This window comes from Mustela erminea, chromosome 1 (assembly GCF_009829155.1).
Source record: "Mustela erminea isolate mMusErm1 chromosome 1, mMusErm1.Pri, whole genome shotgun sequence".
Taxonomy (NCBI): Eukaryota; Metazoa; Chordata; class Mammalia; order Carnivora; family Mustelidae; genus Mustela; species Mustela erminea.
This window is the reverse complement of record NC_045614.1, coordinates 143,545,321-143,563,301: the sequence shown is the minus strand read 5'-3', so window position 1 is coordinate 143,563,301 and position 17,981 is coordinate 143,545,321. Positions and strand designations below refer to the sequence as shown.

Genomic DNA, 17,981 nt, shown 5'->3' with positions numbered 1-17,981 from the left:
AAATTTTTACATACATTCTCTTGAATATCCTTCATTTAAAAAAAAAAAAAAGCACACAAAAAGAAATGGTCATCAAATGCTGTTCTTCAAAACAGCCAGGGAATACTTTCCAGTCTATAGAGTATATAATGATGGCTAAAATAAAGTATTAAAGCACGTCCTTGTCTGGTTCCCTAGGTTATTATACCACAACAGGGGGCTATAAAAGAAAACTAAACTTGACTTGAATACATTATCGGGCGTCTAATTAACGTTTTTATTTCATCAAAGGCAAATGGAATTTGATTCTATATCAATGTTATTCTAAAGTATAAGACATGGTGTTGTTCAAAGCATACATATCCAAATTAAAACAAAACAAAAAAAGATTCCATGTTTAAAACTTAAGTATAACAAATAGAGAAAATACTAAATTCCCACAAATGTAGTATTTCACTGTCTAATTACTGAATAAAAGATTCATGTCATGAAAAAAAGATTCGTGTCACAATTAGGGCTTAATTTTTGACACCTCCTTCCCAGTTTAACATGAAAATACTAAACAACATTCAGTATTAAATTGAGGTAAGATGGTAGATTCTAAGCTTCCTTGCTACTGCTATTTACTCTAATTCGTGCATTCTCTGATCGTTTCAAAAATTATCTGTTGGGAATTGTCATTTTGCATAGAATGTCACCTTATTTAATGAGTAATCTTGATAACAGGATATCACCTCCATTTACTTATATATAAGTCTCACTTTCTACTCGAGGTAAAATAAGACCATTTGTGTTTTGTTTCCATGCACTGTGTGTGTGTGTGTGTGTGTGTGTGTGTGTGTATTTAATGAAGCAGTTAGTGGTTGTCTCTAACAGCATCAATACAGCTTGTATTTGAAATTTTATTCCAAATAACTACCTGAATCAATATCGATTATTGTTGAAGTTTTCCAATTTTAAGAAAACTTGACAAACATGTACACACCCATCATCTTGTAAACACATACATTTGTCCAATACTTTATATATAAAATTACCTGGTTACTCTGTTGGTTCAGGAGGATTTAAATGTATCCATTAAGTGGCATTTAGTACATCCTGCAGAATGGCATCTGGTATTTTCCTTTTAGTGTCTTCGTTTAGTTGTTATTACTCTTTATGATCAAGTATCTGCTGAGCTTTCATCAGTAAACCTTGAGTGTTCTAGAGAGAAATGAAGAGAGGAAGAGAGGACTTCACAGTCAGAAATTACCTTCCAACACCCTGGACTCAAAGCTGTGCAGACACAGTGTTTCTGTCTGGCCCCTTTTAGGACTTCTGCTTTTATTTCCCTGGGAAATGTGGGGTAGGGTGGGTAAGAATTCATCTTTTAAGAAGCAGTTTTAAAATCTTGCTGCTTTTTGCTGAAACCTGCCATAGAGTTTGATGCTTTATGAGTTCTTTTGATTATTTTCCATGCACATGATAGATCCATGTTGAGATCAAGCTTTTGAAGTTGGCTTCCTGGAGAAGGTTGCAGGCTTGCTTTCTCAGATAATTATTTACGTGAAAACATACTGTGCTCAAGCTGGGTGATATATTGCCTTTTAACAAGTAATTACATTAACTCAAAATGTGTGCTTGTTATAGATGTTAAGTCTCTTGTTCCTTGTTTTTTTCCTGGTTAATAATGTCATTATTTTAAATCTGTGTTTGATCAAGTCTTTGTACGTGAAACAGTTTCCTCTCATTATAAATTTTAAGATTCCAAAATTACATTATAAAGGAAAAACAGTAGTATCCTTTGGCAGACTTATTATATAAAGTGTCTTTTTTCTTTTCTTAAATAGAATTTAAATATAAACAATTTTTGTAACCTTGCTTTTTGTTTGGGGGGAAATATATCATTAAATTAAGAGATCCCTGTTTCACTAATACCTTTATATAAATACTATTTTTGCTTACACACAGATACATACAGTATTTCAAACTATAATGTTCTATTTCCCAGTAGATCTCCTTGACTAGGTGCCTTTGCTATGAACACATGTTTTGGTTACTTGTTTCTTCTGAGTTTTGAGTGTGTCTATCGCTGCATGTTAAATCATCTCTGATCCCCATTTTTAAAGTGCAGAACTGCAGCTCAGCATCACCTAAAAGCTGTGACAAATATACATTTTTGGGCACAAACCTAACTCCGGTGGACCAGAAACTCTGGGTAGGTTGCAGCCTCTACCCGAGTAGGCTGCTCAACTGAGTGAGCCACCGGGTGCCCTGGAAAAGTGGGTACTCTTCCGTTATTTTTGTTTTGAAATTTATTGAAGTTAACCCATTTTCATACTTATTTGGAGACATATTAGACTCCACGAGTGAGGAGTCTTGGGTTTGGGATATTTAGCAAAAGAGAATGCTATGTTGATCCAATTATTTGTCCTCCCTGGCTTGATTGTTTTGCTTTTGAAAGTGGAGAACTTGTGTGTGTGTTTTATATATAGTCAACCCCTCTGACCCTCATTGCATTGTGCTCCTAGGATGCATTGAGCCTGTTGGATAAAGCTGTCATTTCAGCCATACCATGGGCTATAAGCTATTGTAGAACAAACATTTCCTACATAAATCTAATGAAAGGAATCTCCTATTTTCTGGATTTAAAGAAGTTACTCCATTTCAGGTAGAGTAATGAATGAAAAGACGATGCTCATTTCTTGTTCCCTCGACCTGACCTCCCCATGCATGTCACTCCCTTTTGACACACCTCCCTGAGGCTTATCACTCATGTAACATCTACTTGAAGTTAATTTATTCTAAAGAGAAAAAAGTGGCATTTTGGAAAACTCAGCTAAAAGAAATAATTTGAGGGCTTCTTTTAACAGTTTTTTTTTCCATTTTAATAGATTAACGTACAATTTTATTGTAAATAGCTCCATGGTTTTTAAAAAGTATTTTTTTTCAAAGATCTGTTTTGTTTTTTTTTTTTTTTTTAAGAGAGAGAACCTGCACATCCTGAAGATGGGGAGGGGTAGAGGGAGAGGGGGGAATGAGTTTTAAGCAGACTCTGTGTTGAGTGTGGAGCCAGACATGGGGCTCCATCTCATGACCTTGAGAATACAATCTGAACTGAAATCCAAGAATTCAATGCTTAACGGACTGCACCTCCCAGGGACGTCTTAAAATGTGTTTTTTTTTTTATTACTTTTCCGGTAGTTGGGGTAGGGTGCTCTGTGCAATTTATTTCGTGATGTGTGCTAAGTTTGCACTGAATATTGAAACATACGCAATTACAGAGTGTTGGGGAAGTATGAAATGCTGTAATTTGTTTTATTAGAAGGACTATTGCATTTACTTCACCTATTTTGTCTTAGTGTTTGGAAGAAAAGGAAGCACATCTAGAGTGAGATTCTTTTTTTATCTCTTTTTTAAAAGAACATTAATTCATTAATTTTAATAATACAATTATTCTACAATTATTGGGGCAATATAGAAATACCAGGAAGTACTAAAGAAGTAAAAGGAGAATATGCATCTCTGATCATCTCACCTCTATTATCACATCTTAGGAACACACACATGTTTTGGCAACATTTCTAATCACTTATGATTTGATGATGACTTAGAGGAGATTTCATTTCATTAATTTAACTCCAGTTCTTCCTTCTTAAGGGTATTTGGTTCAAGAGATTTATTTTAATTTCTGTAGTCCTACAGGCCTTCTAGAGCTTTTGGACACATACCCTCTTAGTCTCTTAGCACTTAAGTCTTTGTAAATATCAGATATTATCTGGAGAAAAAGAGAAATTGATCCTGAGCTTGAGATTTTCAGGAATTAGTTTATAGGTTAGATGACCTGTCCAACTTAAGCACAACAGTTGGCTGGCATGAGAGGGGTTGCTAGACTTCTCGACTCTCCAGTTGACTTTTTTTTTTTCCTAACCAACATGTGTGTCCTTCAGGGTATAAATAGAGTAATTCTTTGGTACCGATCTCTAGTCATTGATATTCCTTATAACTATGCAACTTGAGGGTTTTTAATACCTAGTTGAAAGAGCAGAACTTTCGATATATTTGGTCCATTTTCCAAGTTTGACCTTGTTCTCATATAGTATGAATTGCTATTTGAAGACATATTTTTCACAAGTACAAAAAGTTGATATGAATTAATCTTGTAGGCTAATGAAAAACCATTCCTTTTAAACTATCTCTGCATTTCCTCTTTGAAGACCTGTAACAGCTTTCACGATTTACCTAAAAGATATTAATTAACAGATACAAATCTGGTCTTGAGGCCCCATGCAAAGGCTGATGGGTGGTTCTTTAACAGCTAAAGGCCATGTTGCTCTTGCTTTTTAATTTCATTCCTTCACTCTCAACTCTTCACTTTCCTTCTGGCCCAACTCCCTGAGCAAATCAGATCCAATGAACTGATACAAGATTCTTCCAGTTCCTAATTTTTTAATCTCCAAATTTCCCTGTAGTATTTTCACCAGCCTCCCCCAACCCGTTTAAGTAGAAAGTTGTCCCTGTCTTTCCTTCCAAGTCCCTACCCCCATCTGGATGTCCTTCACAGAGACTCATTTATTTGAAACATATCTTTGGCACAGGAGTTTGCCTTTGGTTGTCCTAATGTAGTTCTCCTCCCTTAATTTTCAAGCTTCATGCCCAACTACCAGTAAGTCCCTCACATTTACCATTTCACCGTCTACTCTTACTACAACCCTGTTTCCGGTTTTCTGCTCCACTACTCTAGAGAAACTTCTCCTTTGAGGTTCGTAAGTAGTTTTTAAAAAATATGTAAGTCAGAGAGGCAACATCTATTGTAATTTCTTAATGCATTTGATGCTATCGATGGCCCCAGTTGTTAATGTCTCCTTTCTGACTTCAGTGTCCTTTACTCGTCCATTCATCCTATTAATTATAGAGACTGTGTTTGTATCATTCGATGGCTTGTTTATCTCCTTTATATCTCTGCTCTGTTGGTTCGCCCCTCCCTCCCAAGGAGAACATATTGCTCTTCTTCCTAACAGCGTATATTTAGTACCTAATTAGTGGCATCTAAGAAGAGTATAACTGTGAATATGACAGACCTGTGGGTTCTCCCTCACAAAACTGTCTAGCAGGGACAACAGACATTAAACAAATAGCTCAAAAATGAGTGGATTGCACTCTGGCAAGTGCTCCCCTCCCCTCCCTACTGCTCCTGTGCTGTGGGCTTTCACCAACTGAGGTGACAGTGAGGGACCTGCTGCTGTAATTGTGTACAGCACTTACATGCGAGAGGGGCAGCCTGTTGAAAGTATTTTAGGTGGCAGGAGGAGCAACAGCAAAGGAAGGAAGTACCCTTGCATCTTGAGGAAATATTGAGTAATGCAGGACAGTGTGAATCCGAGGTGCATGAAAGTGAGAAGTGGAACTGTAGAAATCTGAATGGACAGCAGGGGGTTCTGTGTCTAATATGCTGCAAAACATTTACATGCTTCACGTATTCTCATTCTCGTCTATTCTTCTCAGTTATTCTTAAAAAAAAAAAAAAAAACAAAAAAAAACACTCAAAAGGAAGGTGGTATTAGCCCATTTTCTCAGGGGAAGAATCTGAGGTCCAGAAAGTCTCATTAGGACAGAAAGACTCAAAGGACCATGTGAATTCAGGTCAGCACAACCTGAATTCAGTGACAGCGCTCTCTTATCCTGAGCTTGGGCTGTTACTGGTATGGGGGAGCCATAGTATCTATGCATTTGTGACGAGCTCTGCAAATACTTTAATGATCCTGAATCTGTGTTCCTTGAGGACAGGGAACATTCATCCTTGCATTGTCTCAGGATTCCTAGCATCTTGTCTTCGCACAGGTAGATACTCTAAAAGCAGATGTTCAGTAACTTTGACCCCTTTCTATCACTTGTGACACAGAAGTTTACATTAAAACTGTTGATAGGTACCTTAGCTGAAAATAATTGCCAGGACACATGACAGGTACTGCCTGAGGTTTGTTTTTGTTTTAGATCTTATTTATTTATCTAGGGGCATGGAGAGAGGGAAAACTCTAGCGGGATAAAGGGCAGAGGCGTAGGGCAAGAGGAAGCAGGCACCCCACTGAGCAGGGAGCCAGATATGGGGCCAGATCCCTGGACCCTGAGATCATGACTTGAGCCGAAGGCAGATACTCAATGAACTGAGCCACCTAGGCTCCCCCTGCCTGAGTTTTGTACAGTTTTCTCAGTGTCCTCCTGTTCTCTTCCAGGGTTCATATGTATATATCCCACCAGAGAAAAAAGAAATATATCAATAATGCCTGCAATGGCAACAAAAACTGGAGATTAATAATCAGCTCAGATCATTCAGGTGTGCAGCAAAATGTAGGGATCACTGCCTGTGCTGATATTCAGAATGCAAAGAATACAAGATAATAACAACTTCTAGAAGAGACCTGCTCCTAGCTTTTCTTTTTTTTTTAAGGAGGCAAACTTAAGCACCTGAAATATTATTAAATATTTAGCAAAATGGATCACAAATGGGTATACAAATGTATATTTCTGGGAGAGTTTAATAAAAAGGAATCCATGCAAAGAAAAGTGATGACCTGAGTGCAAGTGTGTGCGAAAGACCGAGTGATGGGAAGTGACAGAAGCTGAGAGAGAAAACAGGCTCTTATTTCGAGGGCAGAAACAAAATGCAGCTTTGCACAGAGGGCAGAGTTTGGGCAGAGTCTTTGCTTTGTTTTTTAAAGAAGTCAAATTAAGCATTGGAATTCTCCAAGTCTCAAGGCTTTCTCTTTTTTGCAGCCACGAAGAACACAGTGCAGTTAGTCTTCCATGGGAGAGTCTTTGCTCATGCAAGCTCCTCAGAATTAGATACTGTTAGGAAGTGCCTGACACGGGCAAGCATGTACAAAAAGCTAAGAAAAGGCGATGGACTGAGGCAGAGAGCTTGGAATCTTACCAAGAAAGTGCAAGAGTGTAGATGTGTTTAGTGATATGTGTATGTATTTCTTGTGCTGTCACTTAAGTACTTTCTTTTCCCTTGTGCTAGAAACAGTGCCTGAATTTACTGTGTCTGTGAAACAGGGGCAGAGGTGGTCCAGCAGAGGTGTAGAGCATGTTTGCATTTCTAGCTGCTTGCCTCAAACCTAATGAGACCTGCCCTCTTTATTGTTTTGTCATGTGGAAATAAATACACATACACCTCACACAGTCATGTTGGAAGCCAATGGAACATTTTTCTCCTCGAAGTACTTGAGGATCCTAGCATGTTCATTTTTTAAAAAAATATAAAATATTTAATGATGCCATATATAGAAAACCAAGCTTGCTAAGAAATAACATTTTCCTTAAGGAAGAAGTATGACTAGATAATCTGTAATATGTGAAATTATTACCATGTCAAATTTTAAGCAATGAAAAAATTTTCAAGAGTCAAAACTTACTCTGTAGGGTACGCCCACATCAAATGCTTCTATTAAGACTTCAGGTCAGTTGACACTTTTTTTTTTTTAACTTTAGCAAGTTCCAAACTGGAAAAACAAGGGTGTTGCCAGTGGAGGTTGAGGTGAATTGAAAGGTGGGCGGGCTGCCATCAGCGCAAGCCAGCATGGAGATGCTGTGGTTAGTGCATTTCATGGATGTGAAATGCAACCCCACCCCTGCAAACAAGGGTTTCAAAATGTATTTTCTGTTTTTCAGGATGAATCTTCAAGTCATGAATGTAACCAGCGCACAATCCTTCTTTATGGAGTGGGCAAGGAGCGTGACGAAGCGAGGCATCAGTTGAAGAAGATTACCAAAGACATTTTGAAAATCCTAAATAAGAAGAGCACCACAGAGACAGGGGGTAAAGAGCCTTAATGCATTTGTTCCCATCGTGCCGTCTTTTGCCTTTCCTCTTAGCATGGTCTTTATCAAAGTCATACAGGGCACTGTCACCAGAGTGCTTCCTCTCCTGAGTGACTCTCATATTGAAATATGAATAAGCATGTTGAAATTTGAAGACCTTGGTTCCATTTATAGTAATCCTTATATTAAAATACCATGCTCTATAGATACATAAAGGTAATTTTAATTTTCTACTTCCTTTTTAAAAAATTCTTCTCAAATTTTCTACAGTAGACATAAATGAAGTACTGAAGAAGGAATTAGTCTTAGTCTTTCCTTAGTCTTTCCTTAGTCTGGAAAGTTCCATTTCTTCAATTCTTTACCATCCCTTTTTTTAAGCTTTTAATTTGCTCTTTCTACTAACATTTGCATGATAATCGAAACTCAGGATAGTATAGTGGCTGATCTTGTCTTTCATTATTCAGAAGAATAATTGTAATAAGTAATGGTGAGTACCCGTAACACCTAATGATTTCAACTAAAAAAGGAAAATTTGGTCTTTGCTCTATAATGCCTTTTTTATTTGGAATAGTCTTTTCCCATGCTCTTGACATAGATTTTTTACAGTGAAGCTATGCCTTTATATTATGTCACCACATTGCATAATTGGAATTCTGTAATTATCCACTTCACATTTGCCTAATTACTCTTTTCTAAGGATTGTTTATTTTATCAGGCTGTCATAAGATGTAAAATATATCATTATATATATTTCACTCTCATTACTGGTGTTTATTTATTTGTTATATAAGTAATCAAAGAAAAAAAGTTTGAATTTCCTCTATGCAAACAATGTTCTTCCTACACATGGCATAAACCACTCAAGGAACCCTGCTTTGTTGGCCAGTACAAAATACAGACGTTTTTATGAACCTCTTCACAAGGCCTCTAGTCTTTAGTTTTTAACTAGGTGATTTACTTAGAACTTGCCCACACTAGATCTTTCCCAGAGAAAACTATAGAGAGAAATAATATAAATGGCTCTATGTCCTCTCCACCAGTAGGGGAGCACATGCAGAAACAAGGTATAAGGGCAGCATGCTTCTGAGTGTGAATGTGATGGTGCAGGTATCTGATGTCTGAGGCAATCATCTTTAGAACATACTGGAAGAATTACTTCAGATGATTTACAGCAGTTCCCTGACTCCTCCCTTCCATGGTCACTGAAGGACCTTGTACCACGCTGGCCCCGTGAGGGAACAACCAGTAGTTGTGGATGGGAAATGAAACCTTGTTGTTGTTGCCCTGTCATTCTTGAGCTTGGTTTAAAAAAACACAAAACAAAAATCCAGAAACAAAGAACCTGCTCTGAGAAAAACTGTTGATCTGTTGTTTTGCTGTTTCTCTCTGTAAGAGAAAAGAGGAAATGGATTGCATGGAGAAGGTTGAATTTAGAATCCCTATAACTAGCTAGCAAAGAGATTTGAAACTTTCTTTTTGTGTACTTCGTATTCGAGTGGCCACTGTCTTCTTTAGAAGGGTCAGTAATACATGTCTCATCGAAATTAAATTTTAGAGTCTTTCCCAATGTTACGGAATTTTTGGGTTTGGGAGACTTCTAGGGATGGGAAGGGGAAGGAAACAATGTGGTGTCCTTTTTGGTTGAGCCTACTTCCTTCCTTCACAGTGAGTGTTTAATGCCAGATTACATGCAGTCTATCCTATCTTTGTACAGTCTCTTAAATAGGCAGTTCTCACTTTTGAGCTCCACAAAGAGAACATCATTGTTGTTTCATGCTGCTTTTTGAGATATCAGCAGTGAAACCATCACTGTGGAGAGATATTTGCAGTGGGAATTTTTGTCTTTACCTTATTTTATTTTATTTTTTAAAGATTTATTTGTTTTTCGGAAAGAGAATGTGCGTAAGTGTGGGGAGGGACTGAAGGAGAGAAAGTCAAGCTGTCTCTACCCTGAACAGGAATCCCACCCAGGGGCTCGATCCCACAACCCGAAGATCATGACCTGAGCCAAAACCAAGAGTCCAGTGCTCAGCTGACTGAGTCACTCAGGCTCCCCCTGTCTTTCCTTCATTTTGGAAACAATTCCTCAATCAGAAATTTTTAAATTTTGACCGTAGTTAGCTTTCTTCTGATAAATAGTCAGAGTTTAAATCACTACTTAAAACAGTATGCTCGCTAGAAGCTAACTGGCTGTACTTTTGATTTATGGTAATTTGCTCACTGTTGCAGCAAAGAGAACGGGTAAGGCAGGAAAACAGCTTGTGTTAATGTGTCTTTGATTTCTAGCTACATATAAAAGTATGGTTTTGAGGAACTGATTATAAGTGTTCTCCATCAGCCGTAAGTGTCAGAGTTCAAGTAACAGTTCCAGTTCATGGTCAGTCTTCATTTTCTGTTTACATTGGCCAGTCCTCTTTGGTTGTTATTGGTTTCTTTTGTCTTTTTCTTTTTTTAACGTTGATGAAGTTTACCATGACAAAGGCCAAAATTTCCAGGATTTAAAGTTTTGTTTTTTTTTTTAAAGGAAAACCAAAATTAAGCAAGAGCAATAAAATGTATTATAGAAGCAAATTAACATAAAACAGATGAGGAAAATCCATGGATTACAACTACATTGTTATTTATGTAAATATCATTAAAATAAATTAGTCCATTGAGAACCACCACTAATTTCATAATGCTTTTTTTAAAAAAAAAAAGTGAATGTAAATTGCCAAGAATCAATTGTATGAGGTTTTACGAAGTTAACTACATGAAAGTAAAATAGAGCCTATTTAGCATAAACCAAGAAGGGTGCATTTGTGAATTCTCATGCTGGCTATACTTCTTCAAGTGTGTTATTTTTGCTTGTTTATTTGTTTTGGTCCCAGGAAGAACTGATTAAGTATGTTAACTTCGCTTTTCCAGCATATTATACCCAAGACCATTGATGTGAGTTTTCAGCCTTGGATTAATGATTTTAGCTCATGAGAAATTAAAAACTTGGATATTTTAAGCATGCTTATTACATGTGAGCAGCTATATAGAAGGCAAATGACCACACTTAATTTGAGAATAGATATTGAAGATCAAGTAGGTTTAATGAACTTCTTAGTTCTTACTCTTTGCCTTAGATTTGGTGGTGTTTAACAGAGCTGGCATTCTTGTACCTTCTGTTGCTCGTCCCCTTTTAGTTCTGTGTACTCTGGATCAGGGTTGGTTTGCTTTAGGAAAGAAAACATCCTGGTGTATGCAAGCCTGCGCCTTCACCTATAGACAACACTTGCTTGTATTTGAAAGAAAATCTCTTCTAATGTTCTTTTCTAAAATAATTACGTTTGCCTTTAGCAAAATCTTTTTGCATTCAGTGAAATATTTGTGTCTTTAATAGAAAAAAAAATCTGTAAGGTGACCTTTGTTCTCTGAAAGTAAACTTTCCAAGATAAGATGTGAGCGATGAAGCTCCCATCTCAGTAGCCTTAGACTACTTAGAATCATAGTGTTAGAAATGATCTTACAGATCATATAATCCAAACTTTCTGTTTTTGTTTGTTTGTTTGTTTTAGATTTGTCTTTATAAATGCATATGTTTAAAGATATTTAAGACAGGATCTGATTCTTTTTGGATCTTATCCTTAGAACTGTTGAGAAGAACAGGAGTCCCCCTGGGATAAGTAGTGTTTATATACATATTTTTTTATATTTTTATATATATATTATTTATATATTTTTTTCTGGAATTTTCTTTGAACTTCTTTATGCTAAATTGATAAATGTGGCACTTTCCCATTATGTGGAGAGTTTTAATTCCTTGCTACCCCTAAAAACACTTAAAATTGGGTAAATTTCTTTTTTAATATATTAAATTGTTTGGGAAAAATATCATGGTGAATGTCCTCTAACAAGATGCTTGTGAACTTTCTGTTCTGTCCGTGTGACCTCGGTGAATTTTTTTCTCTCTTTCATTGTTGTCTTTGTATATTAAGAGTAGTGAGAAATGTTTATAGAGGTACTTTCCCTTAATAGCCAAAATCTGGAAACTACTCACTAGAATGAATAAATAAATGGCAGTATATCTCACATTAGTGTACTATCCATGAGTGGGAATTACTAATTTTTAGAACAAGTTAAAATTGCCTCAACAATGTGGATCATTTCTCAGAATCACATTGTTGAGTGAAAGCTGCTGGATGTAAAAATTATTTCTCCTATGGTTCCAAAGTGGGCACTCCTTATCCAAGCCTTTAAAGGTCAGGATCTTGATCTCCTTGGGCGGAGAGGTGACTAGAAGGAGCCTGAAGGGGGTATCCAAGTTTCTGGTATATGATTTTGTGATTTGAGTCTCATTACCTGAGTTTATTTACTTTGTAGAAATTCATAGTTTGTGCACTTCCCCATGTATGTTATACTTTAATAGAAATTATCGACTGAGAAAATCAAGAGCTTCTGTTAAATGGAAAATAATGTATCCACTGTATGTTTAGTTGGAGATGAAGGACCAAAAGCCAGGAAGAACAAACAGGAAGCATTTCCGACCCTGGAGACTGTGTTCACAAAACTTCAGCTCCTTTCGTATTTTGATCAGCATCAAGTGACGTCTCAGGTACCTGTTTAAAACTATGTGTTATGCATTGGGGATATTCATATTTACTTCAAAATTTCTTTCATGCAGTATATGTTTTTGGCCTTACTTGGTTGTAGAGATATGTTTTAAAAACATAATTTGGAATCATCTCAAATTATTGAGTAGTTCAGTTTTAAGTGTCAGGTTGCCTTCTTCAGAGAAATGAATTTTTATTACGAATACTTTTGCCTTATGATAATAGTCAACACTGTATCAAATATTCCCTAATCCAATACTTACGTTACCACATTTTGGTTCTACATTGCTATGGTGAGGACGAAATTTGTTGATGACTAAAATAAAATACTATCTAAATGAGCAAAAACCAGATCTGTGTTGTTTTATGGATCCACTGATACTCAGATAGATGTTATCTGGAAATTAATTAGCATTTGTAGTTGTTTTACCATTAAGATAGATTAAGATCTTAATGCGCACTTGGCTTATTTCTTCAAGTTAGAGTTGTAATAAGGAAGTTACGGATTTGTACATAGTTTTGGTTTCTGTGGGAATATGTTTTAACTTTCTTCTAAGTAGATTATATAAATTCAAGTTTTTTGCTTAAAAATTAAAATAATTTTGAATATTGATCTTACAGTTATTTTCAATTTTTTTGTTTTTGTTTTTGGTGCCCAGATCTCTAACAATGTGCTGGAACAAATCACGAGCTTTGCTTCAGGAACATCCTATCATCTTCCTTTGGCACACCATATTCAGCTTATCTTTGATCTTATGGAGCCAGCGCTGAACATCAATGGACTGATTGACTTCGCAATACAGGTGTCAGAGAGACCCTGTTTCTCTCATTTTTAGGAAAGCCAACCTGCTAGGCATCATATAACTTAAAATGAGCAACCCAGTGCATTTTTGAATCACAGAGACATTCTGAATCAATAGTATTCAACTAGTTTTTTATTGTAGCTGTGTTCATAGTTTTCAATTAAATAATTATAACTGGCACTAAAATATATAAAAGTCATTTAAAAATGTGAGGGTCTTGAGGATTTATTTTTGTCCTTTGTTGGTTTGTTCAAGGACAGGTGAAAATTTATTTACTATTTATTATAGAGTATATTTTAAGTTAAGAGCAAAAAAAATTAAAACCTTTCAATTTGTCCCATTAAATTTCTTATATGCATACTTGAGTTCATTTATTATCTTGCTTTTAGTGAATAGAAATAAAACTCATTTTCTGTTTCTTATTGGATGTGTTTTATTAATAACAAGAAAGTAATGATAAATAATTTCTGTTTTCTTGAAAAGAAGGGAAAAGACAGGAAAAAGTGAGAGGTGGGGATGTTCTCTGAAATCATCTGGTCTAGAACTTTGGGCTGCCATTAAGTTTTGGTAGCTGTTTCAGCTCTGGATACTTTCTGATTCTATGTACCATGATGTCTAGACAGAGGAAAAATCATAGAATTTGGTAAAGGATTAAAAATAAAAACCAGCTTAGTTCACTGGGGTTGTTTTCTCACACTGTAGTTGTGTGTCCGTATGGTTCTGCAACAGGATAATGGGTGTGATAAGATGGTATTGGGATGACTTGGTGTGTCTGCGGCTTGTGAAAGGAAGTGTTTTCCTAGTTCATTTTGGCAGCTACATTTTCATTTGGTCTTTTCTCCCATTGCAGCTGCTAAATGAACTGAGTGTTGTGGAAGCCGAACTGCTCCTGAAATCCTCCAGCCTGGCAGGAAGTTACACAACGGGACTGTGTGTGTGCATCGTGGCTGTTCTCAGGCGGTACCACAGCTGTCTCATCCTGAATCCTGATCAGACAGCCCAGGTGTTTGAAGGGTTGGTATACAGAACATCATAATGGTTTTTCACATTCTTATTTTCTGTGCATAATTTGTGATGGAATATTGTAGTGGTTTTAAGAGGAAAACGAGTACAGGTGTTTGTTTCACTTTAAAAGATAGCGGTAAAGACCACTTTTGCCAGAAAACATTGATCAGAGAAGAAGATGTAAGCATGAAAAGTCTGTTCTCTTAATAGGCCTTCCTTTCCTGCCCCTAGCTTCTATCAGTATAAACCAGTCATTTACAACACTGTCATTTGCTATCCTGAACCATGGCTTATTATGAATGATGAATAAGTGACAGTTGCTTTGTTGATGTAATTTCAGTTTATATTCAAGACCAAATGAGCTTTGTATGCATTGTTATTGATATTTGCTTCTTCAATTTCATTTCTTTTAGAAACTAAATCCATCTTGACAAAAGTTAATCTAGAACACATGACTTTCTTAGTCTGTTTCTGGTTTGTTCGAACTATAGGGTGAAGTTTTCTCTACTGTGCCATTGGACCAAGTCCTAATATCATCCCCATTAGACGTTGAGGTGACAGGGACAAGAGAAATATAATGACAAAACACCTCTTTGGAGCTCCTTTTTGTCTACCGAAGACATCTTTCTCTCTCTTTAAAAATATATATATATATATATATATATATATATATATATATATAAAATGTAAAATAAACTTTTAAAAAGCAGGCACTAATATATATTTCTTCCAGCCTTTGACTACAGATGTGTCCTTGCACATGTGTTAAAGTGAATTATCTTCTAAAAATATCATTGTTCTCGGGAGCAGTGTATGTCACTTTACATAAGCAGTGGTTCCTGTCATGTGCTCATGTCAGAACATTTTTTGGTTTTAAACATTTTTATATATATATATGTGTGTGTGTGTATATATATATATATATGTATGTATGTATTAATACATTTTGTATTATATATAATATATATTTATATATATTAAAACAAAACCAAAACCCCTCGTTTTCTTTTTCTGACATTTTTCTTCCTGGATTTAAAAGAAGCATGGGGTTCTTTGGTTCTACAGTACTTTTTTTTTTTTTTAAATAATCTAGCACATGCAATCAATTTATAATCTATTCTAGAGTGCCATCCATTTAACAGAAGCTTTTTTGGGAAAATGAGATGCTATCACGTTAATAGTACACATAGACTAATAAATGAAATCTCAAACATTCCAGATATTTTTAAAATGTTTGAAAATAAATATTTTAGAATTCAGAAAACATAGGACTATCTAATAGCCCTGAACTACCCTGTGAAATTGCATAATTAGAACCATTCACAAATTAAGAAACTGAGAAGCAGGGCTTTTAAATGAAGTTTTTGGTGAAGTGATACACTTAACATTGCATAGCTCATAGATCTCCCAGATTGCTAAGTCAGAGCACATTTGTGCTCCTTGATTTATACTGTGCTTTCTAAACTGTTTTTAGAAACCCATTAGTCATGAAATGAATATTATGATATGTTTTGACAAGTGTTATTTTTGTTATTTTGAAATTTAGTTCAGTATCACTTATTTTGACATGTTAAATGTATTATCTAGTAAATATTCATAAAATTATATTTGATATTATATTTTTATTTTGTCATTCATACTAAAGGTAAATGTTATCCCCAAAGCTTATTTTGTGCTGATATGCATATACTGGATCTTAGTGTAAAACGTTTTTCTTACCTCTAATGAGTGAAAAAAAATCCAGGAAGCCCTGGCTACTCTGGTATGGATATCTATCAAAATCTCAGTAAATGTTTGTTTACTTTTATCACAATGTAATTCCTGCTTTTTAGAGTATGTCTGAAATTATTGTTAGTATATTTAACAGATTGAATTCTCTGCTTAATTTTAGGATACCTTGGCTGTAATTGATAGCTTTTATCAGTGGTCTGGGATTTGTGATTGTAGTGTCGTTCTTGGCCTTGACCGTCTAGGCTCACTCTGGCTCCCCCCAGCCCCTGGAGAGAGCTGAGGATTGGGAGTCCGGAGACCTCAGCTCTCCTCTTGGATGATCTGTGAACTAACTTTTTGCCTGTGGGCTAGTTATTTCACCTGTCTGAGCCTCAGCTCCCTCTTTATAAAATGAGGAAGCTGAATCAGAAGATTTTGAAAGCCCTTTTCAGCTTTAATAATCTGAGTCACCGATGACACTATTGTGATATTACTGAACCTTATAACAGAATACAAGATGGTAGGGCGCCTGGGTGGTTCAGTGGGTTAAGCTGCTGCCTTCGGCTCAGGTCATGATCTCAGGGTCCTGGGATCGAGTCCCGCATCGGGCTCTCTGCTCAGCAGGGAGCCTGCTTCCTCCTCTCTCTCTGCCTGCCTCTCTGCCTACTTGTGTTCTCTGTCAAATAAATAAATAAAATCTTTAAAAAAAAAAAAATACAAGATGGTAATAGTGGAATCAGACTTACAAAGAGGTGGATTGACCACCAGTGTTTACTTGTCTGTTATATGGAGCTTTGTGTTGAATGAATTGTGGCCAAAGCGACCATCCTTCTGATATGGGGAAAAGGGCACAGAAAAGGAATAGTAACAGTACTTATAGAGAATGTCACTAAAAGGGGGAGGGGCTAATTTATTACATAAAGGTAAAGTAAAATTGTGTGTAGTTTGGATAAATAAGGAGAATGTGACCTCATATCATGAATTCATCAGGTTTTTGCCAGAACCAGCTCATGGTACTGAATATGAATTTCCCCAGATTTACTGATTTAGAGACTTGCTCTTTTCCAAAGGAGTGGACTTAAGAATCTTAGCAAACGACCTGAATTTATTAATCTTTTTAGTGAAGAAGATTCTCTGTTAACAGCTTTCGTCTAGTGTTCTAGTCATAGCATATTTGATGAATTACTCCATACATACCTTCTGTATGGAGGAATTTCTTTCATTTCTTGGTGTTAATGATATTTCCCAAATTTTCAAAAAAATCATCTAGTATTTTAGTATCTTAATAGAAAAGTGACATTTTATGCAATTGTGGACTTTTGCTATTAGTATCAGAAAACTGATACTTTTTTCTTATATTTTCACTCCGACGAATTCAAACAATAAGATATATATTAGCAAAATATGTGTTTCATTTCATCATATATTCTTCCCCTCAGGTTATGTGGTGTGGTAAAGCATGTTGTGAACCCCTCAGAATGTTCCTCCCCCGAGAGATGCATCTTAGCCTACCTCTATGATCTCTATGTGTCATGTAGCCACCTCAGAAGTAAATTTGGAGACCTCTTCAGGTGGGTAGAAGAAAATCAACAGGAATAGGATTATGCCTGTATTTGGTAGTGACCCAACTGATACTGTTGTACTTTTTAATAATGAAAATTAATAATAATTGTATCTGCCAGAATTCATGTTGAATTATCTTTCATTGTCACTTTCACCTCCTATTACCAATTTCTATGCATGTTTAGTTATGATTGTAATTCTGAGATAAACTTGAGAGGAAATATTCTGTATTTTGCACTTGATAGTACCTCACTTGGAACATTGTTTGCCTGCTGTTTGCATGCTTACTTTCTCAGCGCCTTTGCTTCTCTGCTTCCTCCACTGAACTATTTCAGATGGTGTTCCTTAGTGGGTGTCATTCTGTGCCATCTTAGCGCTTGCTCATAGCTCCGCAAGTAGACAGGTGCTAGAAAATACTTACTTAATGTTATTTTGAGGAAATTTTGATTATTAATTGTAGGCGGGGGTACAAAGGGAATGATAATAGTGGCAAAGTAAATTTGTCATCTAGAAGAAAGTAAGGAAAGAACCATCAATTACA

General features: G+C 36.0%; 2 protein-coding genes across 6 annotated transcripts in view; one reads left to right on the top strand and one right to left on the bottom strand.

The window, feature by feature from the left end:
- MED12L (mediator complex subunit 12L) overlaps positions 1 to 17,981 on the top strand; it is a 322,475-nt gene that overhangs the window by 240,535 nt on the left and 63,959 nt on the right. For all 4 annotated transcript variants that reach the window (XM_032345309.1, XM_032345302.1, XM_032345301.1 and 1 more), the window contains 5 exons: positions 7,630 to 7,777; positions 12,243 to 12,361; positions 13,019 to 13,162; positions 14,013 to 14,176; positions 17,317 to 17,448. In XM_032345309.1, the coding sequence (XP_032201200.1) occupies positions 7,630 to 7,777; positions 12,243 to 12,361; positions 13,019 to 13,162; positions 14,013 to 14,176; positions 17,317 to 17,448 (707 nt within the window). The remainder of the gene's footprint in view (positions 1 to 7,629; positions 7,778 to 12,242; positions 12,362 to 13,018; positions 13,163 to 14,012; positions 14,177 to 17,316; positions 17,449 to 17,981) is intronic.
- The window catches only part of P2RY12 (purinergic receptor P2Y12), a 42,545-nt gene that overhangs the window by 2,922 nt on the left and 21,642 nt on the right, over positions 1 to 17,981 (bottom strand). Inside the window, exons 1-2 of one of the 2 annotated variants that reach the window (XM_032345417.1) lie at positions 7,374 to 7,636; positions 1,017 to 1,182 (exon numbers count right to left, since the gene is read on the bottom strand). The gene's annotated coding sequence lies outside the window, so the exon portion shown is untranslated. Of the gene's footprint in view, positions 1 to 1,016; positions 1,183 to 7,373; positions 7,637 to 17,981 lie in introns of those variants that run through there. The other variant, XM_032345427.1, reaches the window with a different exon arrangement.